This window comes from Hibiscus syriacus, unplaced genomic scaffold, assembly GCF_006381635.1.
Source record: "Hibiscus syriacus cultivar Baekdansim isolate YM2019G1 unplaced genomic scaffold, ASM638163v2 tig00111029_pilon, whole genome shotgun sequence".
NCBI lineage: Eukaryota > Viridiplantae > Streptophyta > Magnoliopsida > Malvales > Malvaceae > Hibiscus > Hibiscus syriacus.
This window is the reverse complement of record NW_024062962.1, coordinates 119,535-144,448: the sequence shown is the minus strand read 5'-3', so window position 1 is coordinate 144,448 and position 24,914 is coordinate 119,535. Positions and strand designations below refer to the sequence as shown.

General features: G+C 34.4%; 2 protein-coding genes and 1 pseudogene across 2 annotated transcripts; all 3 read right to left on the bottom strand.

The window, feature by feature from the left end:
• Positions 1–1,778: 1,778 nt before the first annotated feature.
• On the bottom strand, positions 1,779–5,630 carry LOC120151207 (annotated as a pseudogene).
• A 2,008-nt stretch (positions 5,631–7,638) lies between these two features.
• Positions 7,639–12,322, bottom strand: LOC120151221 (poly(ADP-ribose) glycohydrolase 1-like). Its single transcript, XM_039163737.1, is given in 12 exon segments — positions 7,639–7,898; positions 8,208–8,270; positions 8,455–8,652; positions 9,409–9,496; positions 10,035–10,178; positions 10,439–10,557; positions 10,704–10,808; positions 10,941–11,151; positions 11,574–11,646; positions 11,649–11,676; positions 11,792–11,965; positions 12,045–12,322. Coding segments are annotated over 12 exon segments (1,590 nt in total). The 5' UTR covers positions 12,294–12,322; the 3' UTR covers positions 7,639–7,760.
• A 2,825-nt stretch (positions 12,323–15,147) lies between these two features.
• Positions 15,148–23,303, bottom strand: LOC120151219 (topless-related protein 2-like). The gene is given in 25 exon segments (XM_039163735.1): positions 15,148–15,441; positions 15,762–15,937; positions 16,027–16,133; positions 16,136–16,208; positions 16,651–16,746; positions 16,836–16,964; positions 17,462–17,638; positions 17,781–17,891; positions 18,008–18,160; positions 18,541–18,699; positions 18,809–19,043; positions 19,166–19,293; positions 19,857–19,949; positions 20,029–20,124; positions 20,211–20,284; positions 20,359–20,428; positions 20,753–20,862; positions 20,984–21,119; positions 21,235–21,347; positions 21,742–21,874; positions 21,980–22,157; positions 22,248–22,406; positions 22,492–22,605; positions 22,713–22,892; positions 22,993–23,303. Coding segments are annotated over 25 exon segments (3,288 nt in total). The 5' UTR covers positions 23,073–23,303; the 3' UTR covers positions 15,148–15,233.
• Positions 23,304–24,914: the final 1,611 nt, after the last annotated feature.

Genomic DNA, 24,914 nt, shown 5'->3' with positions numbered 1-24,914 from the left:
AAAAGAGGAAACATGAAGAGAATGATACACAAAAATCAACGATATCAAGCTACGAGAAGGAATAAGGTCAAATGAGTTGAAACCTAAACTAAGACAACACTTTTCCGGTACCCTAATTCAAAGCCTTTATAAATTCCAATGGCAGAAGCGTATAAAAAGTAGAAGTCATGAAAATTACTACAAATGCATTAAAAGAAGACAGAGATGATACATCCTATGGGTGTGACCCGCACTACTCGGCTACCCTGGTCTTAACTCTCCATATTTTCCTATCAGAGGTTATGTCCTCGGTAAGGGCTAAATCCTTCAAATCATATCTCAAACAGTCTTCCCACTTCCGCCTTGGTCGTCCTCTCCTTCTGGCACTGTCGACTGTAATCGACTCTACCCTCCTGACCGCATCTGACGGTTATCGCCTAAGGACATGCCCAAACCACCGTAGTCTTCCCTCCCTCAATTTTTCGGATACAGACACCACCCCCAAGGACATCCTAATAGCAGAGTTCGTTGTCATGTCCCACAGAGTCCTACCACATGGCCATCGAAGCATTCTCATTTCTGCGGCCTCCATCCTCCTTACGTGATCCTTCTTGATTGCCCAACATTCTGATCCATACAGCAGCGCTGGTCTTATTGCCATTCTATAAAATTTTCCCTTAAGTTTTAGAGGCACATTCTTATCACACAAAACTCCAGTAGCAGCCCTCCACTTTAGCCATCATGCCTTTATACGGTGTGTAACGTCATCATCTACTCCCCCATCTTTATGTATCATAGACCCTAGGTACTTGAAACAATTCTTTGAGTGGAGGACGTGTCCTTCTATGCATACTTCTACATCTTCATCGTTTTGGTTCTCACTGAAGTTTGAACATAAATACTCTGTCTTTTCAATATTGATCCTTAGACATTTTTCTTCCAAAGCAATCTTTCAGGTACCTAGTATGTTATTCAACTCAATTTTTGTTTCAGCAACTAGGACAATGTCGTCAGCGAAAAGCATACACCATGGAACACCGTCTGGTGTCGCACAATAATGTCGCCCATAATCAAGGAGAAGATGTAAGGGCTAAGAGCCGACCTCTGGTGGAGTCCGATTTCCACCGGGAATGCCTCAATGTCACCAATTATAGTTCTGAGATAAAAAATATATTTATAAAAAATATTACTTTTATTCAATGAAAAAATTATTTTAAAAAAATATTACTTTTATTCCAAAAAAATATATTTATAAAAAATATTACTTTTATTCAATAAGAATAAGGATCTAGTTAAACATTGTTTTTTTGAGTCAGATCAGATAAAAAATATTACTTTTATTCAATAAAAATAGGAATCTAAATAAAAATAAATATTGTTACAATTATCCCAAAATATATAAGATATAAATTTTAATTTTTGGGTCGGATCAAATATCTTTCACACAAGACCAACTCGACCCGAGCATATCCTCTAAAAAAACCTGACCTGACTCCAATTTTTCTTTTTAGAGAAAAACAAACCCAATAGGGTCAGGTTGGGTCAGAACCTATTAGGTTCAGATCCCGTGTCCATCTCTAAAAAAATAAAGATCCAAATATTAATATGAAAAAAACAAAAAAACAAGGCTAACATCCAAACAAGGATACATACAAACATAACACAGAAAGATAAATATTACTGGCTATTCACTCCTTGTAAACCATGTGTCATCTACCAACTAAAGTCAATCAAGGCGAACATCAAAATATTAAAAAGAACATAAGATAATGCACACATGTTTCTGAATCTTCCATACAACAAAATCAGAGAAAAATGGTCACCCGACCACACTAATTAGTACAAGTCCCTACCCCTTTATAACATTGCAAGAATGTGTAGCATTGATAATTTTCATGCAGTATTAACAGCAACGGGCTTCCCCCGACCCATTGCGAATCCCCTCGTGCCATCTGGCATGCGAGGACCAGGTGGCTGCTGCTTTGCTACACTAGCTTGCTCATTACAGACCCAATTAGTTGAAGCTGAAGGGGGAGGAGTACCCCCATGGTTTCCTTGATTATTATTATTATGATGGTATTGAGCCCGCCCTAGTCCTTTGCCCCGGCCCCTGTTTCTCCCTTTTTTTCTGCCCACCCTCTTTCTCATTAGGATGCTTCTCTCCCTGCTGCATATGGTACAATAAATTCATGAAATTGAGATTTATTCAAAATGCTTGTATCACAAATAAATACCTCAAGTATTCCATCTTTTTCATCCAAGTACCTAAAATATTTTTTTGGTCAAAGTACAAGTTATCATTTTGGTCTAATTATGGAAACCTAAAGTATGTTTTGGTCAAAGTAGGTATCTTAAATATTTAATCTTTTCTCGTCTAAGTTCTAAAAAGTTGATTTGTGGCATTAATTAAAGAATACTTTAGGTATTTATTTTGACCAAATGAGTACTTTAAGTACTTACTTTGACCAAAAAATGCTTTAGGTACCTAAATAAAAAAGAACGTTAATTTAAGTACTTATTTGTGATATAAGCCAAAAGAAAAAGCAACTACCAAACCAAACATATACTTATTTGTAATATAAGCCAAACTTTCTTTTCAATCCACAAAACTACAGGCAACAGTGTCAAACCAATTCTTTATACCATTTTACTTCACAGTATCCAGTGTTATGGTCTTAAGGTATCTTTAAAGTAACATGAAGTTAGCATGCGTTACAAGCCCATTATTTTAAAAGCACAGCTCAGAAGTCCCAACTCCAATTATCTACATTAGTTCAGCAACTTAGCCACTTAAGAATGGCTCCATATGTTCATAATTGTCAAGGAGCCATTTCACTATTCCATTGGTAGGGGAGATTTTTGGGTATATAAGAATTGAATTGGCACTTACAGGATTCCCATGTGAATGAAAATCAGACAACTGAAAAGGATCTTCTTGTTGTTTTTCATTTGAATGCATCTCCGAAATAGAAACTTCATCTTCCTCACACTGATCTTCTCCATCATGGCCCTTTTTCGCTCTTGCATTAACTGGTTTTGACTAAAATTGGAGAATACAAATACTGATTAATGGTCTAGTATTTGATTCATAGTCGATTGATATTAGCCAAACATAAAGAATTTTCTCCATCAAACCAAGATTTCAACTGAAAAATAACGAAATAAATGATATAGCAAACAACTTATTATAGTTGGATTTCTTTCTGGTATGTATGTTGTGATGGGACTGTACATTAAATTTCAGCTCTCCTGGTAAACATAGCATATGTTCCCTCTTTTTCCTTGTGAATAAACAAAAGAATTTGACCCCTTCAGATTCTTTAAAGAAAATGTGTTGCACAAATGAAGGGAGAGAAAGGAAGCAAAGAGCAGACAAAATAAGTGAAGCAAAAAAGCTACATACCGCATTTCTAAGCATTAGACGGACCCTAAGGCCACTCCTCCAATTTCCCTCATCGTTAAGCTCCACAACCTGCAAAGTTAAGATGTTTATCCATTTATTATAACTACAGAATGTTTTTTTTGTTGATAAAAACTACAGAATGTAAAATGGGCCATTCCATAAAAATCCGGGTACTTACAGCTTTCTCAGCCAACTCCACAGATTCATATTCAACAAATGCATGCAACTACAAAAGAATAAAAAAATAAAAAATTAAAGTACAGACTAATGGTTGACACTTGTTAATACGGATAAATATAAAAATTATGACATATTTCCTTAGAAGTTGACCAAAAAAAGGAAGATATATTTCCATAAGAAATAGATAAAATAGCGGTATATCCATGATGAGCAAATGTACCTTGTTACTAAAATGCATGCCATCACCCTTTGATGACCTAGATGCTGAAGACACAGCGGGTTGAGGTTGACAGGTACGGATTGTTTTAACACTAAGAATGAAAGCATCAAGAGATTTTTGGTCCACGGAGACGGAATAAAAAATAGTTAGAAGTAAAACTTACTACCTAGAGTTTATAATTTTTCTAGAAAGGTAATAGTCTTGGTACCTCCCAACAGCAGAAAAAATCTTCATGAGGTTCTGATGGCAGTGGTCCTCAGGCAAATTTTCAGCAACAATTATACGAGACTACAAATCACAAGAATTCGAAGGCAATATGTAAAGACATTAGCATACATAAATTTATGATATAATATAAGCTACAAAAATATACAAAATTCTCATACAATGTTTTAAGATGATGCCTAACTAGAAAGACAAACATGACATTTACATGAAAAGTACATAATAAACTTGCATAAGAAATATGAATGGGAGAAATAAAATGAACAAAACCTACTTGCAACTCTTCCATATCTGATTCAGTAAGGGGGTGCAGGCGCTTTACTTTCTTTCCATCTTCACTCACTAACTGTACAATGTGGAACCAAAAAAGATTTAAGCAAGGCCATTGAGGAGATATGAATCGGCTACAACAAAAAGTAAAACATAAGGAACCGGATCCTTAAGTGCATGAAACATGAGTAGAAGGAAAATACTCACAAGCTTTGATGAGTTCCGTAAAACTGTAGCTAGTTTGGAATGAGTTGTTACAAGGGCTTTAATCTTCTTAAAGGATGCAACAACAGATATTGGCACTATATTGGAAACAAAGATCAATTTTAGTCCAAACCAACCTTTAAAAAACCAGACACACAGTCAAACCGATGAGACTTCCTATTTAATTGGTGTGAATGTGAATAAACTAATTCTAGTCTAAATATTTTTGCTCCATAATGCAAAAAATTCATACCATAACCTTCAGGATCCTTGTTGATGAACCTCATAAGATGATCTGTGGTGGCTAAGTTCAAATCACTAAAATAGTATTCAACCTGTGAAATAGATCGCGGAGTTTTACATTAAGGAAAAATTACAGTGGAACAGGACAGTGTAGAAGGCCACAATGAGAAAATTGGTAATAGTCTAATAGCTATCGTTAAAATAAATTCCTGAAGAGTATCACAACATCAGTCTAGAATTTAGTCATTTTGATTTACCTGTATCGGCCAATGATTAGTAAATCTTAGAATTATATTCTAGAATACAGCACAAGGAAATTCTAGCAGAATAATCAAAGGAATAAATACAAGTGATTGAAGGATCACATTAAGAATACAAGCAGTAGAAAAAGCGGCAGAGGAAACATTGATTCAGTGATGCTACTGACCTGATTCAAAATCTTTAACGTAGCTTCTTCGGATAGTCCCTTTTTGGAGGAAGCTGCACCATGATCCTTGTGCTCCTTCTGCTGATCTTTCTTCGCAACAGCTTCAACTTCTTGCTCTCGATGATGATGGTGCTGGTAAGGATTAGGTTGATGATTTCGCACGGACATGTGATGGTGTACGGGAACCAAGTGAGGTGGCATAGGAACGGGGAGGTGAAACGCCGCCCCGGCTGGTCCAGGAGGGGAGAATACATATGCATCATCCCAGGGGGTGGAGGAGGAGGTATCACCACGCTCATATTTTGCTGCTGCTGTTGCGGCGGCGGCACCGTCGAGCGAGTAGGCACGAACTCGGGCGCCTGGGCGTTGAGCCTGGTGGATGACAAGTTTCGCGACAGCTGTGGATCTGAAGAAGAAGAAGAAGCTAAAGATTGCGGAGAATCTCGGGTTTCCGGAAGGGCCATGATTTGAGGTTACAGAGATTTTAGAAGTTGGTGCTCTTTTTTATTCGGAAAATACAGTAAATAAAAAATAATTGGGGAGAGATGGGGCCGTAGGGCAGAGGAGATCAATCTTTGACTAATTAGGTTTACCGGCACATTGCCTGCGATGTGAGGCACTGAGGAGGAAATATTTCACTTCTACTTCGCAAAATATAAAAAGAAAATAATTTAAAAATATTTGATGTTACAACCTCTAAGTTTCATAATTTTTATAATAAATAAATGAAATAATTTATTTTATGTCAACTTAGAAAATAAATAATTGAATATTATTATTTATTCATTTATTATACTTTTAATTAAAATAATTTTAATTTTAATATTACATATTTATCATGTAGTCATGATTTTAGAAAATAATAATAAATTTTATTTTTATAAGCATATACAAATTTAATAACAATAATATTTTTTGGATGATTTGAAATAATTACAAGGTACTATATATATAACATATTTAAAATTTTTCTTAATCATTAATAATGCGCACACCTTACACAGATATAGTTATTTAACTCAAACGTCTAGAAAAACAACATTTTCTTTTATTATTAAGGTTATTCAATAAATTTTAATAATTATAATCAAATTGATAAAATATATAACTTCTTAATCCAATACCAATCAAAAAGTAAATAAATGACTAAAAATAAACATTAATCATTTATTATCATCGTCTTCACTTTTACGATTTACAGGGATTAAATTATTTATTTATTTTAAAAAATATAGTTTACTTATTCTTAAAATTAATACATATATACAAAATCTTTATATTAAAATATTTTCACATTATAAAAATCATTTTCTTTTTTAGTTTGTTTGAATGTAAGAAACAGACGGCGTTTTATTGAAGCAATGGATCCCTTAAATATAAAGGTGTGATCCTTTAGGAAACAAAACAACAAACTTCATGATTTGATTCCTTTTCTACCCAAAATCATCTGAATATCAATCTCCTAAAAGTTTGTTTGACAGAGAGAAGCAGCTACTTTTATTTTGAAAAATATTTTAAACTTACTGCGAAGGTTTACAATTAGAATTGTAAATTAAACACATAAGTGAATATTCTTCTATAATCATTGAGACAAGAAACTAACCACTTAAGATCACATATGAACCATATAATGAAAATATGAAAAACTCATCGAAAATACATCGAACAATAAGTAGATACAAATAGATTTGACTGCTATGACAAACGAACTACAATAAAATATTAAATTATTGAAAGACCACCACTGACGGACGTAAATCAAAATCAAGTATTGTGAGAATTTTGACGGTAAATAAAATCGGTGCAAATGAATATCTCTCGCCAATCCTACCACTGAATGACCTGATTACGTATTACAGATGGCAAGAGGAGACCTACCACTCCAACCTCTACTTCATCCAGCTCTGAACTATCCACCGCGAGATTCAAAATGTAAACTCGTCCCTATTCCAACATAATTATATATATTTTATTGACAAAATAGAGAGATGGTCTTAAAAAAACCCTATGAATTGGTTTTATAGCTAGTAATAGAATAGGAGACAATAACATCTAGGAGTTGGATTTGGTGTTGAATCCCTGGAAGCTGGAGGTTTTAAAAGTTCCTTCAAATGTGAGGAAAACCAAAACTATGACCCTTTCTTGAAGTGGATATGCCATATCAAAGAATGGTGAGTCACCAAGTCAACCATGTAATTATCTCAAGACAAATCGGATACTTTCTTCACATTACCCACACGGACCTACCCTAAACTCGGTTCTAAAGAAAACTCAACTCAATAGGATCGAAATCTGTCGGTTTCGGGGTTTTCTTATCAGTCCTAGATAGGAGCAATATGTCAAATACAAAAAGACTTGCTAAAAGAATAATTAGGGGCTAGGGAGGCACCAAGCTGCATAGATACGTAAATTTCACATAAGTTAAACTCAGGCTTCCTAGTTTACCCATGGAATATTATAATCCATTGGCTTTAGCTAAAATGGGAGCTATTGTTGGCCCAGGTAAGAGTTGCATGTGGTCGGTCTAGATACATAAATTTCACATAAGTTAAACTCAGCAGAATCCCACCAAAAAAATAAAAAATTTAAGCATCACAAATTTCATTGTATTATTTCCGCAAAGAAGGTAGAAGCCAAGTAAAGAAGCCAACGTTTGTTTCTCCCCTCAGTTTCTGGGATGAGTATTCTACCAAAATGTTCCAAAGGTCTCCAACATTCCATTTATGCGATAGAATCCACTGAGTCACCTGCCATGTGATGCCACAACAAAAGAGTTCTTATTAATGCACCAACTAAATATTGAAAAAGATAAGTTTTTAAGGATGAATTCACAGGGTTCAAAGCCATGCAACAGTAACAAAGGAATATAAAAAAAGCGAAAGAAATTACGTAAAACTTGTAAAACAGAGCTCTGATTATTCTAATGACCAGAGTTGAACTTACCAAGCACAAAGTATAATTTAAGGTAGCAAAATAACATGATAAAGACCCTTGATAATGAATACAAGAAATCTCATCTATCATGATGCTTCTAATCTAACAAGAACAAGCAGTACCTGGTCAAGACTTTGCAGTACCTCCAGACCAAAAGTGTAGTATGAGATGAAGGGTCTTAAAGCCTGAAACAAATGTAATCAGGAAGGGAAAGATCAATTTCAAAGAAACAATAGAAAAATGCATGGAAATGTAAATAAAAAAATCCTACTTTACATCACAGGTGTACAGTATTTAGTTATTCGCAAGAGCCTTAACTTTTGAGGACATTAGCATCTAATATGAAAGCTGTAAGGACAGAATAACTACCTGAGAAGCGGCAAGCCATTGAATCATGGCCTTCAGTTCGGAATCTCCTCCAAATGCACCACAGCCCCAATTTCCCGTTGCTATCCCGACATAATTTTCGGGGTCCTTTAATTGAACACATTTCTCATCAGACTTTCCAAGCTCCTCTGTCCTAAATTCTCCATTTGTCTCAACAGGCAGAAAAGAAGCTTCATTTAACTATAATACAGGAAAGTAACGATTAACATGCAACTTGATATAAGAGCAAATCCAAATTAACCAGAAGAGAACCCATATAACAGGACTTTTATGAAAAAATATGTTTTCAGGGATTAGCAATTAGGGAAATAAACACAACATTAGAGGTATAACAGTCGCAAGTAGCAGCAAAAGTTTGAGGTAAAAGAACTGTACAGGTCCCCCATACTGTAGTGCAGAATACATATCGGTCCTTTTACTTTTAGATTAAACACTAATGCCCCTACACATTAGAAAAATGAGCAAAATAGTCATTTTTGTAACAGTTGGGAGAAAAGAACTATTAATTTTAAGATGTGGTCTTAATCAAATGATGTGACATTAGTTTAAAATACGGTGTGGCATTTTGAGTAATATGACATGTTCACTTGGCCCATTGTAACTTAACCTAAAATCGTTGCATTTAATTAAAACTGTTCAGGTTAAACTACAGGGGATTGGAATGAACATGTCAGGTCGCTTAAAAATGCGGCGTTATATTTTAAATTGATTCCACATCATTTAATCAAGTCTATTTCATAAAATTAACAGTTTTGTTTTTCAACAACAAAAATAATAACTTTGATCATTTTCTGATGTACAAGGACTTTTTTGCTTGTTTTAAAAGTATAGGGACCAAAATGCACTCTGCACTTCAGTGCAAGAACCTCTACGGTACTTTACCAAACTCTGCCCCAGATATGTCACCATCATATTTATTTTCTCGATCAAGCTGACCTGCACTGAGTTCATGATCTTGAACAGTCTCTTGTACTGGATATACTTTGATTGATACAAAAAGCCACAGAATGCCTTATTAGTCTCCCTGCCAAACACACAAAGATATAGGTCGGACCATATATGAATTAAATTGGAAAAAAATAAATGTTTAAAATCTAATCAATATGCTTATAGAAACAAATCTCAGAAGTTTCACATTATCTATTACGAAAGCTTTTATCCAGCATATTGCATGCATAGTTGCATACATGTAAATCCATAAATGTGATTGACATAAAATAGACATTCTTCGTTCACAAAAGTTGCTTATAAAGATCCAATACGTTATTGCAACACACAATCCTCGTAGACAAGGGTAGTGCAAAATTTTCCTAAAGCTCTTTACTTCATGCATATTTGCAGAAAAAGCTTTTCTGTCTAGAGGAACAAAATTGCTCTGTACTAGGTTGATTTCTTTCTTAAATTTGGGTTAAGTCTCGATGCAGTGTTCTTAAAGCACCATCAGTCCCATCTGGAAACTTAATAGTAATTTTCTGTCCTACCGGCTGTCATCTGTTTTACTATTCATTTTTCTACAAACCTGGTATAACATAAATGTGAATCAAAACCAAAAATTTACATACCGAAGAAGGTAATTAAGTTTGTACTGCTTCATTCTTGGACTGCACAAAGCATCTATGGCAACAATTCTGGTTTTACGTCTTCCAAGGGAATCAACATTCCTTTTGTCCACATAGTCACCAGTAAACCGAAATGAAGAGGCATACCTACACTAGCTAAAATGGTATCATTATCATAAGTCAACTAAAAAAAATGGGAGAGTAAAGACAGTTAGTCATCAAACAGATACAGAACCCATGCAACATGAGTTTCATGACTTTTACAGCATGATAAATTTATATGAAAACCCAAATAGAAGTTTGTATACTTCAGGCACTATTATATGCGAGTAACTGCACTACATGCATATCATATAAAATGAAATACTCAATGCTACCAGATCTCTTTACAGGCTTACAGTTTATACCCTGTATAGTCAGAGAACCTCTCTGTTCCGACAATTTCTATAGCTTCATTGTCTGCCATCGAAGGCAAGAACAGCATGCCAGCAATCAGTTCGGGATTGATCATGAAGCGAATTTCTTCCTATTAAAAGTTTGGAAAACAATCAACCAGTAAACAATGTTTTTGGAAATAATTGATAGATTAAAAGGTGAAAGAATCAAGAGAAAAAAAATGGAACAGTAGTAGACAACTAACAGTGTCAATGAAGCGAAAAAGAAAAGTCATACCTGCACACAGCCCCTATTTAGAGCACCACCTCCTAGATATTTGTTTGCAAAATCCACTTCAAGTGTCCCAATAGCGTGATCTTCTATTAAACCTGAGCTGTGAACCTGTATCGTTATAGACAGATAACAGAAGGATTGGCTCACCACAATGATAGGATGTCGGTACAGAAAAAGACAGGCCAAGTTGTAATATTGAAATTTGAGTTTATAAATATGTTCTATAAGTCGAACTGTTACCTGAAAAGGGCACAGAGGGATAGTTGATTTGGTCCAAAAATCAGCATCTGGATAAGAAAGGCATGATTGCAAAGGATGGTGTCCTAAAGAGAGAAGCTTGCGCTCAAATGAGACAGATCCTGTAGGCATTTGCAAACATATCCTTTGGAAATAGTGCACAATGCACCTCAACTTATTTTCTTGGCTCTCACTATAACTTTCATAGAGACTCCTGAGAATATGTACATGTACATATAGCGTTCATTTAGTGTTTTGAATATAAGAAGAGAAAAAGGAAGCTTTGAAAGCAGGGATGGACCGAGGGGTTCTTGGAGGTGCGTTCTCACCCCCTGGAAATTTCAAATTCCTTAGGTATTTTCTTTGTATTTTCTACTGATAATTTAATTTTGCACCCCCTGAAATTTTATAATTTCATACGCCCTAAATTCCTAATATAAGTTCCTAAGTCCGCACCCCCTAACAAAAATCCTGCGTCTGTCCATGTTTGAAAGTAAAATTTCCAAGTGGCAACGTGCAGGGTAAATGCGTCAGATTGAAGAAGAGGGAGCAAAGATGAACAACAGCACAAGCAGAAACTAATGAGGAGAAGTGATGATTGATAGCAAGACAAGTTGCAAAAGAGAGTTGACATACGCAAACAATTGATCAAAGTTGATGGTTGGCAGATGTCTTGGACCTCTATCAGAGATTGGAAACAAACAAAACAAGAGCATGCAAGTAGAGCGGCGATCAACTCCTGAGATGTAGATTAGATATGAATCAAATTCAAGCATGAGACTTCTGAATTAAGCAGGCGAGTAAGTATTAGTATAGCATTAATAATAGAAGAGACAAATACAAAAAAAATACACCTGGGAGAGAAGCACCACGCCTGGTTGCTGCGGACCCAATATGCGGAGACCGTATCCATAAGGCCGCGTATTCTGATAGTGAAGGTCTATAAGGAAAGGCAAACGCAGTAGCAGATCGGCTAATTTAGGAATATCATCCTTAAACCAATTTGTGGAGTCGGCTCTGGATATGAGCTGCGCCGAAAATTCATTCCAGGAACAAGTAAACCAAAAACGAAAAGAAAAATCCTAAACCAAACAACCACTTCCATACCTCGTCGAAGAAGAGGGCGTATCCTTGAGGGGCAGAGGGAGCGAGGGGCTCGGCGAGGGAAAGAGAAGCTCTGATGTCGGAAATGGCGATGGAGAGGACTTCGCCGGAGTGGACTCGGCTGTGATCAGGACCTTTAGACATCGCCTCTAGAGCATCAACCACTTTGGATGGCCATAACAGACGACTCGAAGATCCAATTTGAAACGGTAGGTAGGGAAGGACCGACTCCAACTCTGCATTGTCTTCCATTTTTTCCTTTTCACGTTTGCACAAAGATTTTGGGGATTATGTTTTGTACTTTTTTTTTACTCTACCACGATTCTTAATTTTGACATTTGGTAAAGACAACTTCCAAATAAAAGTCTCTCTCTCTCTCTCTCTCTAATACACTGTTTGAATTCACCAAAAAAAAATGGAAATAAACTATATGATTTTTATGATATCTCTAATTCTAACAAATAATAGAAACGAACGTGATCGAAAATATTATAAAAATATAATAATATTTTAGGTTGAACGTAATAAAAGAATATTATTTCGTTCATAATATTTTATCGCGTTCATTTATATCGTTTTTTAACTTTAAATTATACTACGTTTTTTTAACTTATGCATCTAAGAAAAGGAAAAGGAAAAAAAATGAGTGTCTCATATTAAAATGAATGTTGTTCTTCTTACATTCATGAGTTTGAGCAATTATATTTGTAGATTATGTATACAATTATTAAGAAAAATTATGAATAAATATTATATTATAATTATCTTAAATTATCCAAAAAAAATAATAATGAAAAATATTAGAAATGTCAGCATGAAAGTGAATTATTTTAAGAATTAGTGACGTTTGAGCTGTATCGGAAAAATCATCGATTGTTATAATTATCTTTTGTGAAAATCATCTATAGGAGACTATATTTACTTTAGATTTTTTTTAAAAAAAAATTGAAAGTTGGTTATTGGGAACACTTTTGAGGACAAGTCGTTAACATCTGCTGATTAATTTCATCGAAAATAATTGTAGTAGTTAACGACTTCTTCTGATATTGTTCGAACATCTTCAATTATTTATATAATAAATCTTTTTTCTCACATCACTAATTTATTTTTTTCAACATATGTTTTTTACTAAATTTTATAAGAATGAAGTTAAGAGTAATTTTGTTAAGAAAATTATTAAGTACTTACCATTATAAGCCAAGAGAAGCAATTGCATCGAGGTCACGTGTGCAACCTGCAAATATAGATAATCCCTAATAGTATGTATAATTAATTGACTTAGGTTCATGTTCATCGGTAGCGATGATATTTATTTTTTAATTTTTTAATGGAAGGAGCTAATTTTATTAAGAATTAAAAATATATTAATTATAATAAAATATTACAATCATAATATTCATTAAAAATATAGTAAGAATATTTTTCTATAATCATTAAAATAAGAAAACTAGCTATTTAAGATAATGCAATGACCATGCAAGGAAAATGTTAAAAAATATAACTAAATAAGCTTGAATGAAAGGTAGACACGAATAGATCTTATCGCATCGGCAAACAAACAACAAAAAAAGATCAAATTATTAAAAGATTATCGACAAACTACAAGTCATAATCAAACGACATGAAAAAACTATCCGCGAACGCAAATTGTGTAACTAAATCCAATATGAGGGTTCAAAATAAGGAAGATCGACGTGAAAACGATAAGTGTCATATTGATCAGTCGTAGAGATGTCAAATCTAACATTAAGAAAAATAATAAACGAAAATAATAGCCAAATGACCGAAGACGTGTCATAAAGACAGGAAAATATACCATAAAGGTTGAGTTAATTACAAATTTAAAAACAATGGGAAAAAGCGAAAATGTACTATAATAAAAGAAAAGAAAAATAATTAATATCGACGATCAACAATCAACACCAAAATGATATTGTTGTCAATCACATGGTATTTGTTCATTTTTATAAATTTATTATTTATAAATTTAAATCTTAATATTTATTATTTATAATCTCAAATTAAAGTTTTCTCGTATAAAAAGTGAAAGACTAAATAGTTATACACTTGATATTGTGAATTAAGTACACTAAATTGAAAGAATAGTTACGTGATAAATATTTATAATATTTGATTCAGATTAATCGATTAATAAATTAAATTTAAATAATTAATTTAAAAATAGAAATAATATACGATATAAAAATTTATTGAATGATGTATAAAATAAAATATTAACATATAAAAATAATTTTGACGTGACAAAATATATCGAGTGTGAGGAAAAGAAGAGACTCATGTTGAGTTGTTACTTCAAATTCAAATAATTAAAAATGATACTGCCTCGATATAAATAATTAATTTGCAGTATGAGATTCAGATTATTTTTCAGTCAAATAAATGAACTAATCAGACGAATTTGAGTTTATCTTCCCAACTATTTTTTTAAAGTAAAATTATTAATTTTTTAAAATACCTAAAATCCTTAAATTACTCAAAATCCCTAAATTCTAAATCATATATGCTTTCATAAAATCAACCACCGCCTATTATCTCCTCTCTTCTATCATCATATACTCACACCGGCCGGCCACCAATTGCAGTCGAACATTATCGCCTAAAATAGAATGATTATAGAATTTAATCACAAAACTCATCGCATGAGAACAATTTTTTTATTCCAGCTATCACCTATTTGTCACTGTTAATGAGATTACACCACAACCCGAACCAAAACTGCACCTTTCGAACCTCCGCTCGCCAACAAATCTCCAACCCTTCAAGTGATTTGAGAATCCGAAGATTTGGGTTTTTTTTATTTTTAAAACATAAAATTTAGATACCTTAAATGATAACAGAAAAAACGTTAAACACCTACTTTAACAAAAAAAAAACTTTAAGCACCTAGAACAAACAATAGATACAGTTTGAGGACTTCTTTTTCAATTAAGCCTAAAAAAATAACACACTCATGTTAAACACCTGACAGTCGAATCTGAATTCGAATAATATGCAACCGTAACTGAATGTCATGTTTATCAAAGAGATTAGTGTCCGATATACATACATAAAGACTATTTCTTTGTTCAGATCTAAACATGGTTTCCCTATGTTCAAACATATAATTAGACAGAAAATGGACAACCAACTACAAATTATACATTGATGCCTTACAAATCAAGTGTCGGAAGCTCATCGCTGTACCTGTTCAGAGGTGTTAGTGGTAGATGATGTAGCAGTCCTGCCATTCTCTGTTCCATTATCGACAGGCACATGAAGTCCCCACTTCCTCTCCGCTTCCGAGGGTTCTATAACTTTAACAGCACCATTCGTCAATCCTACAGCTATTTGATTGGCTTCCTGCGGGTGTGACACAACCACGAGTGGGTGCACGGTTTGGCTGTCATAATAAAATACCAAAATCAGATGTAAGATCTCAGGTGCATGTTCCATGCAAAACTTTCTTAAAGCAAGTTGGTTAATTCAATCAGTTCGGTTATCAATTATATAAACCAACAATAGTCTGGATTAACATATTTAAACCGACTCATTCAACCAAAAACCAAACTGACCAAGCCAAATTAACCAAATATTGAGCAATTTGGTTAACTCAGCTTAACCGAGTTCTGCACAGCCCTACGCATCACAGTCAATAAAACTCTCTATCAATAGAAAATAAATGAGTAAACCTGAAGCAAATGACAGTGATATAGGCTGTACCTGTTTGATGATGCAGGAGAGATATACGCAGATGGTGCGATACGACATCTGAGTCTTAAACTATCAGCATCAAATACTCCAATGTTACCATCAGTAAAAGTAGCATATACTAGCTGGCTATTGCAGGAATATACTGCACACGATATAGATGAAGAAAGTACTTCTTGTGGCATCCACTGCAACATAAAATCAGGTGGTAAGAATTTGTCCACTGCGATGTAAAAGAAAGTAGAAATTCATTACATAAGGTGTCATAGCATTTTACCTGCCGAATGTATTCCATCTTGCTAGCATCATATATTGCAAGTTGTGTTTCATGGCACACTAACAACCGAACTTGGTCAGAGTGAAATTGAACTCGAGTGTCACCTGAGGATCCTTTCCAGCAGGCAATGGAAGTGTAACTGATTTTATCTTTTCCCAGTTATCAGTGTTCCAAAAGAAAATCTGCAAAATAGAAGGAATAGAATCAGCAGTAGAACAATGATAAAAACCAATCGCCATCAAAAATGGCTACAGCATAATGTCAGAAAGAAGTTCCTTTTCAGTCAACTGAAATCAATTATTTTCATTTCTTGCTATGTTACTCCAACTACTCATCTTCAAGAATCCATGTCCAACACCTGTACCCTATACATAATTCAGACAGGTAGGTATGGAGGTAGCATTCTCCATTTGAATGCAAACATTTCATAAAAATTGACTATACCCATATCAAATACATAACCGTAACTGAATGCTCACCCCTGACTCCTGAGCTCAAGTATCAAAAGAAAACAAATGCAGAAAGAAGTATCATCTGAACTCTTCAACGTTAACCGCATTTTTGTTATTAATAATGGAAGGTACAACCACAAAAACCAGACAGGAGTATGATGATGTAGCATACCTGAGCATCAGCACCAGAAGAAACCAGGATGTTAAGGCTGGTGGAAAATGCTAAACCGCTGATGCGCTTTTGATGACCCTTTAATTTTGTTTTGACCTAAAATTAAAAATGCACCTCTTTTTGTGTTAAATATCCAAAGATAATTCTATCGATGAAAGATACAAATATATACTTAAATAATCTACCTCATCCACCCTGACATTGTAAATATGGATGGCCGAGTCATCCATTCCGATTGCTATGATATTATTATCTTGCGGATGAAATGCCAAGAATGTTGAAGCTGGAGGAGGTGCCATAAAAGTTGTCATTACCTGCAAATCAATTCAACTTCATATCAAGTAAAAGATCATTGAAGACAGAATTAAGGTTGAAACTCCATGCTAGCTCCAGTAGTTTAAAACCCAAATCAGACCGGTTAAATCAACCTATTGGATTGGCAGTTCAACCACAGATTGATGCTGGAAACTAGGAAAACACAAGAACTGTCGGAAAGAAAATCAGAACCAAGAAACAAAAAAAATGGACAAAGGTTTAATTTTAAAATTTGTCTTTATCATTATATTCGTGCTTGGATCTTGTGAATATACTTTTTTCTTAATTTGTTTTGATTTTTCAATATTCTTATTTTATATTAAAAATTTTAACTACTATTAATTTCTTCTCTTTTTCATATTTTTTAATAAGCTTGAACCGTGAACCAGAGAGCCGAACAGTTCCGTTCAGGTTCTTAATCCTTAGCTAGCTCAAAAATTTTACTATTGATTTTTCAATATTCTTATTTTATATTAAAAAATGCACATTGATTTACCTTGAATGTCATCATATTAAATAACGAAACCTTTCCACCAGATGCAGACATTACGTAGGAGTCATTCTTCGACAGTGCTATGCATGGAACTGCATCTTCAGAATTTTCAGGGACATCATTAGTCATAAGAAGTCCACTGTTAGGTTGCCAAAGTTGTGGACCAATGCTAGCAGTAGCCTACAAAACCACAAAAGAAAAAAGATTATGCATGGAAACTTTTCTACCAATATCATAAGTAAAAAACTGGCATATGGACTATGTAAATTTGCATGTATATTTCAATGTATAAATATATCAATGCCTCCAGAGAATAAATCACCTTGCCAGTAGGATTTTGATCACAGCGACTCCATTTCCAAAGCTTTTGAACCCCATTTGTTCCAAGAGCAAGAACCCCGACACCAGAATTTGTGTAAAGAAGTCTAGCCACCTTGATATACATGAAATTAAATATTGATAGAAAATGATAAAATGAATAAGACATTTCTAAAAGATAATGTTAAAAAATAGAGAGAAATGAAAGAAAGAAAAACATTGAAGGAAAACCTTGCTAGCAGATTCCAAGTTATCTGGCATGGTGACTGTTCGACAATGTGTGGGGTCAACAATCTCAGTTAGTTCCCAGGGTTTGGTTTTATCAGGCACATGTTCCATATTCCTTGGCTTTTCCATGCCTCTAGTCATCAGTTCAACTCCATTCTACAAGATATTTTAACTCGACTTAGATGTCAGTTCGAAAAAACTAGTAAAATTGAATCAGTGACAAGCAAACTGAACTCCAATGATCAATAGGTCTATGAAACCTCTCAACTTTGTTTTAATAATCTTCTATGTTCTTTAATATGGGCAGAGCAAATGACACACATTCTCTAACCAAACCATAATATATCAACAGAGGATAAGGCTTAGTATATTGCAGCATACAAGACTAGGAGTAGGCCTGGCAAGGCTGTCTACACATTCTACTTTGCTAACAACCGGACCGATACTTGTACCCAAGGTACAAGCAAGAGCATAAGTTCATAATTTAACTTCAAAAAAAATAGTAATGTGATGGAATTATGATGAAAACATATAACCTTCATCTCAAGTGGTGTTCTAGATGCTTCATAAGATCGAGCCTCCATTACCCTTAAGGCTCTAAGACCATTGGTATTTGCAAGAACCTTGAATCCATTATCTGCTGTAGTAACAACAAGCAAATTTCCTTCCTTGTTGAATCTCAATCGGGGAAGACTCTACCATCCCAATATCAAGTAAGATAACCCAATTGAAATCACAGTATAAGTTCTTCAATCGATAAAAGATGTAAAAATAGGAAGGTCAAATGAAAAATGAGATGCTGACCGGTAGCCCTCCTTCAGCTTCAGTGCTGGTGAGAATATTTGTATTATCCATATGCCAAAACTTAATCTGGCTATCATCACCAACGGCTAAAAAACGATTCCTTGTGGTGTCAAATTGTACCACACCATTAGCATTCTTTCTAAAACCAGAATACATCCTCTTTATTTTCCCTTCACTTTCATTCCATTCAACCAAGAATGAATCCCCGTCCTTACTTGTGCCACAAGAGAATAGTCTGGCATTAGACACATGATAGTTAATTTATTACCATTCATATACAGCTTAGGAGATCTGTAGCATCAGGAAAATTCTAAGACCAACATTTTAGATGCTACTTTTTGAATTTCGTCCACATACCTATTACCATCAGCACTGTAGAGCATCGTGGTACACCACTGTCCAGGAGCATCATAGTCAACCCTAGAACCCATATTGTCATACAACCAAGCCTTGATTTTGCCATCTACAGCAGTTGAGAATATAAACTACAACATAACCGAAACTTCATTCAAAACCAATTCACAATTGGAGAAATAAACTATTGTCTATTCCATAACTCATTTATCAAGCTCAGTCATGATAAAAGCCGATCAACCAATTGTGAAACAGATCAAATATAGTGACAAATACAACAGATGCAATATGTTTTTCCTATACTTCTAGAAAGGTTATGACAAAACATGCACAAGCACCAGTTCCTTCTAATCTTATCTAGAGAAGGAACTCCTGCACACGACATCTATTATACACAAATTTCTCCAAAATTAGGATGGCACAGATTTAATAGTTGTCCATGTTACTCATGTGATGTTACAGATCTAGTAGTTTTCCATGTTACTAATGTGATGTAACTGCTGCTCTATGTTCTTATCACAAGATTAGAGTACACAAAATTTTCATCACAAGGTTTCTTGACCAACAGATAATAACCAATTGCAGCACATACAAAGTAGTTCTATATCCAAATACCGGCTTGTCCACAACAAAATACTTTCCCTTAAAGCATGAATCATCTCCTGATTATAGAAAGGACTAAAAAAAAGTATACCTGAACAGTTTCCTTCTGGTGAGGGCAAACAGAATAAACAGGTGCTTCGTGACCTTCAAAGTTAAAAAGCTTACTTCCAGCCAAATCCCACACCTATAACCATTACTGAAATTGAGAACACGTGAAGTTCAAAGAAAAAAAGAATAAACAGTCTATTTATTCACTTTATCACCTTTATTAACTTATCATCTCCACAAGTGACAACACAGAGCTTTTTGTTTGGAAGAGAGAAAGCTAAATCGTTTACACCACCCACATGGGCATCAATCTACACAAATATGATGGCAATTATCAGATTGTGTGCAAGACTAATGCCCTTTTAAGCAAAGAATAAGAAAATGAATCAGAACATGCCTCTAGATGTTGTCGTAGATCATGCGACCCTTGATACGCATGCAAGTGAACAAGATGTTTCATAAATGCAACTCCTGCAAAAAGAAAAGTTCAATATAGAAGCCCAAAATAGGACATAGTAGAGGAAAATCACTCTTACAGCTCATACCGATCAAATTTCCATCTGGACTCCAAGCAACACGGCTTACAGACATGTATGAATCTTTGACAATACTATCCTGAAAGAGACTCAATTATAATTCTATCAGATGTATTTTGCCAAATTCCAGCATTCCAGAAGTCGAAGTATAAGCATTTTAAATAAGATAGGAATACATGTGAAGGGAAAAAAATCAGTGAGTTGAATCAGCAGAACATTGTTTCTACTTGATGAATAGTTTTGATAGAGGAGAAATATTTTAAAGGAGATAGACAATTTCACAAGTAACAGAAACAAATTTGAATATTAAAACTACAATTATTGAAATAATATGCAAATAAATTGTATCAGTAATGCTACAATCTTCAGTAGTAACATATCAATTTTTTCAGTGAGTATTGACCTGAAATGTAACAGAACAAGCAGCCAGATCCCATATCTTGAAAGGTTTTGACACCAACCTCTCTCGCGTACCAACTTCCCATAACGAAATTTCACCGTTGCTACAACCAACTATTTAGGAAGTGCATAAAGCAAGATAAGAAAACACAATCCATGCAACAAAACTGAAGTAATGAATTTGATCTAGAATCAATAAGACAAAGATGGTTTGTACAGTTGTCATTGATTTTACCAGTAAGTAGCGTATGATGAGAAGGATGGAAATCCATGCTTGTCACATTGGATCCTTGGTGAATGGTACAAGCAACAGATCTGGGTAGGTCATCAAGTGACCATGAAGCTTGTTGAGAAGGAGCAGGATACGTGACCTGGACAGATTAATAAGAAAAATTCATATTGATGATCATATACCACAGAATAGTTGCAACACATGTAGGAAATATAAAGAACTGCTATGAAGAATATGAGATCTTAAAGATCTACCTCATCAACAGATTGCACAGACCGCAACCGTTTCATTAGTTGCTCGTGATCAGAGCTTCCATATTCGGTCATTCCAAGTGTATCTGGTGTTCTCGGATGTTTCAAACCTGAAGCTGCAGTAACAATTAAATCAAAGCAGGTTAGTAATGCTCAACCGGTGGTGTTCTAGGATATATTATTTTAACAGCTGACAAAACCATATCAAAATTTAAGACTAAGCAAAATGTACTTAAAGCAAGTTTAAGTAGTATATACAACCCAAGTTCTGGAGTCCTTTAACTCCCCTTAAATAAAGGTCGTTAAGAATAATACAAACAGAGAGCATAAAACACAAAGCATAAATGTAATCCGATTTAAGTCAATGAAAATTCTATTATCTGAGGGAAAATATAGGAACAGAAAAGTATCCCTCATTCCCTCCTTACAGATGATTACTTGGATGTTGGACTATCATTATGTACGCATCTGCCAAAATGCCAATTACAAAAAAAAACCCTTCAATTTTACCTTGATTTTGAGGAACAGGCAGTGATGAAGCAGAAGCAGCAATGACAGCAGGTTGGACTGGTGAAGAATGATTGGCATTTGCCATCCAGCCAGCTAAAGCATTAGCATTTGCAGCTGCTGCTGGAGGAAATGGCTGCAATACAGTAACATGAAACAAAAGAAATTTTGAACACCAGCACAAGAAACATGCATCAAGAACATCTATAACTCGGAACAAAGGTACACATTAAGATCATACCCCACTATGCGCTCCAAGTGGAGCATAAGTGGAAGGCTTAGCAACTGCTGCAACTGGAAAAGTTACTGGAGTAGGTGCCCGAGCCCCATTTAGAGGTGAACAACTATGATCAGTGAATAAGGTTTTGATATCAGGATTGGACCTAGGGTTCTTACACAGCTGGTGTTGCCAATTCAAACTGCAAATAAACAATGAGTTAGATACATCATCCATTTATAATAATTACAACTAAAAAAAGCCATGTAACAGATTTTTTTTTCAAAAATACCTTTGATTGATCAAAGTTCGCAATCGAGAAGCTTTCAATGTTGGGAAAACAAGCTTTTCACGGAACAAGGGATTCGCTTCTATTAGTTTCTTAAGCTCGACCAGCATTATGCTCCGAGCTGATTTAGTATCACCATACTTCGATAACTGCTCGTTTTGCCTACATTTTGTCAAACCCATAAGTCTTAAATTGCATAAATTCTACATCCAAGGCCACTCATCAAATTTTCCACAATATTAATTACCTAAAGTTCTCCATAGTTAAAAGCAGCGTAATTTCCTTATAAAGTTCTTCATTGAATGTGGAGAAAACCTTCAAATCTTTCGCCAAAATTTCAACAGCTCTAGCTCTATCATGGCTGAAATAAAACAAAAACCAAAACAACAGTATTATCATGTCAAAGCAAATCTCATATCATTCAATTTAATTAAGCAAAAAGAAAAAGAAAAAAAAAGAATAAATTACCGGTCCAGAGCTTCTAGATACTTCTGTTTTCTGATCTCAAAAAAAATCTTCATTGAATATCGATTATCGTCAACTTTAGTGAACCCGGAGAGGTATTTCTCAACTTCGTCCCATTCTCCGGCGAGAGCTTTCTCTTCGAAGTATTTCATGTTGAAGAAGAAGCCCGACTCTTGCTCTAACCTGTAATTTTTAACCAAACCGAGAACAAACTCCCATCAAAACGACATTAGGAACAAAAACGTAACAAATAAATAAAATGAAAATGAATTTTCAAGCTTACCTATGAACAGTCTCCTTGAATTTTTCTTCTTCCAGGAATTGAAGAATCAAAAACACTAATTCCCTGCTAAGAGACGACATTTCTTCTTATCCGATCGAGAATTCAAAAATTAGGGTTTTTGAATTCAAACAAATAGAGGGAAAGCGAGAAATCGGGGATTGAATCAAAAATGGAGGAAAAGTGGTGGTTGAAACGGCGGCGTTTGATGGAAGTTAGTGGAGGGTTTAAGGTAGAAAAATCGGTTCTTACTAGGACTGATTTTCTAGGGTCTGCGGTTCGAGTTCATGCTTTGGAGTTCAACGAAGACAGTAGACAAAATAAATTTAAAAGGCTGCCATTTTAATTAAATATAAATATACAATAGAGAGAGAAAAAGATAAAGTTGAGTTTCTCACCCTTTTCAATGCGTTTTTGCAGCATTACACCGACCTATCACTTCATTTGATGATAACTTATTATTGTAATGTAGAGAACTTATCATTAAATATATGAATAAGTTATCACTACACATGATAAAGTATCATTTCTATGTGATAAGATTTGATAAATTTATTTATAAAAACGTAAGGGGCCCGGTTCTAATTAGTTATTTTTTTGGGTTATGTTAATCTATTTACTTTTTATTAGGGTTGTTTAAAAATACTTAATTCAAATGATCTAGTTCATTGATCCGTTGGTTTATTTAAAATTGTCAGAAATTTAAGTGAAAATATCTAAATTTTTGGGTTGGATATCCGACCTGCTATTTTTGGTGAGTTTTTGGGTTGGATTGTAACACCCCCAACCCGTATCCGACCCGAATCCGAGTCTGAGGTGTCACATTGACTTTTCAAAACTCTGTTCTTTACAAATCCACCAAACTCTTAAATTCATCATTTGAGAAAATGAATACTTTACATTAATAAATACAATCAAATTGTTTTACAAACCGATCAGAGCATATTCGATACAAATCTTGTAACTACATGCCAACTAAATTCTATAAAACAAAACACATATATTTACCATGTTTATGATATGATATTCGTAAGGAAGATGCTAACATGTCTTGCTCCTCTTTACTTCTCTTCTCGCTTTTCAAACTTATGTGTGGTAAGTCGATGACTTAGTGAGGTATTAATGCATAAAGGTAACTCTAACCACTTAACCATGCATGAACATACCATATCATGTTATCACACACAAAACAATATAACATTACATACAATCAAATGTACACATATACACATCATTCATCATTTCCATCATTAACATTGTTTCACTATCAATATGATTATTATTTATATCTTGTAATCATATCCTTTTGTACCTAACGTTTTTAACCAACATGACTCATTTAAAATCGCAATACACATATCATCATTTAAATCATATAATACAATTCATTTCACCAAAAGCATATGCATCATATATCATATGTTTATTATTATCTTTTTGTTAGCCCATGTACATATGTGAGAACTATAATTATGTGAGTGTATAGAGGTTGTGCACTAATGATGTCATCACAACTCATATAAATGCACCGAAGTGCCACGTAGAATTGCACCTTAGTGCCGCGTAGAAATGCACCGAAGTGCCATATAAGATGTCCCTAAGGACCACATAGAAATTCCTTAAGAATCATATACATATGCCAAGGATCAAGTATGTGTCTCAAAAGGCCTCACACATGTTCCAAAGAATACATATATGTCCCGAAGTACCGCGTAGACCCTCGACTCTTGGCATGCCAACTGTACCTCTAGCTCTCATGACAAATAACATGGGCAGTAATATGCATGTTATTATACATTCACATATTCTTATCATATATACACATAATCTCATAGCTCTTTCACAAAGCTCATTATCAATTTTCATAAGATCATATCCAGTCACGTAGTTCATTTCCATATAATTCACATGTACTTATATTCTTT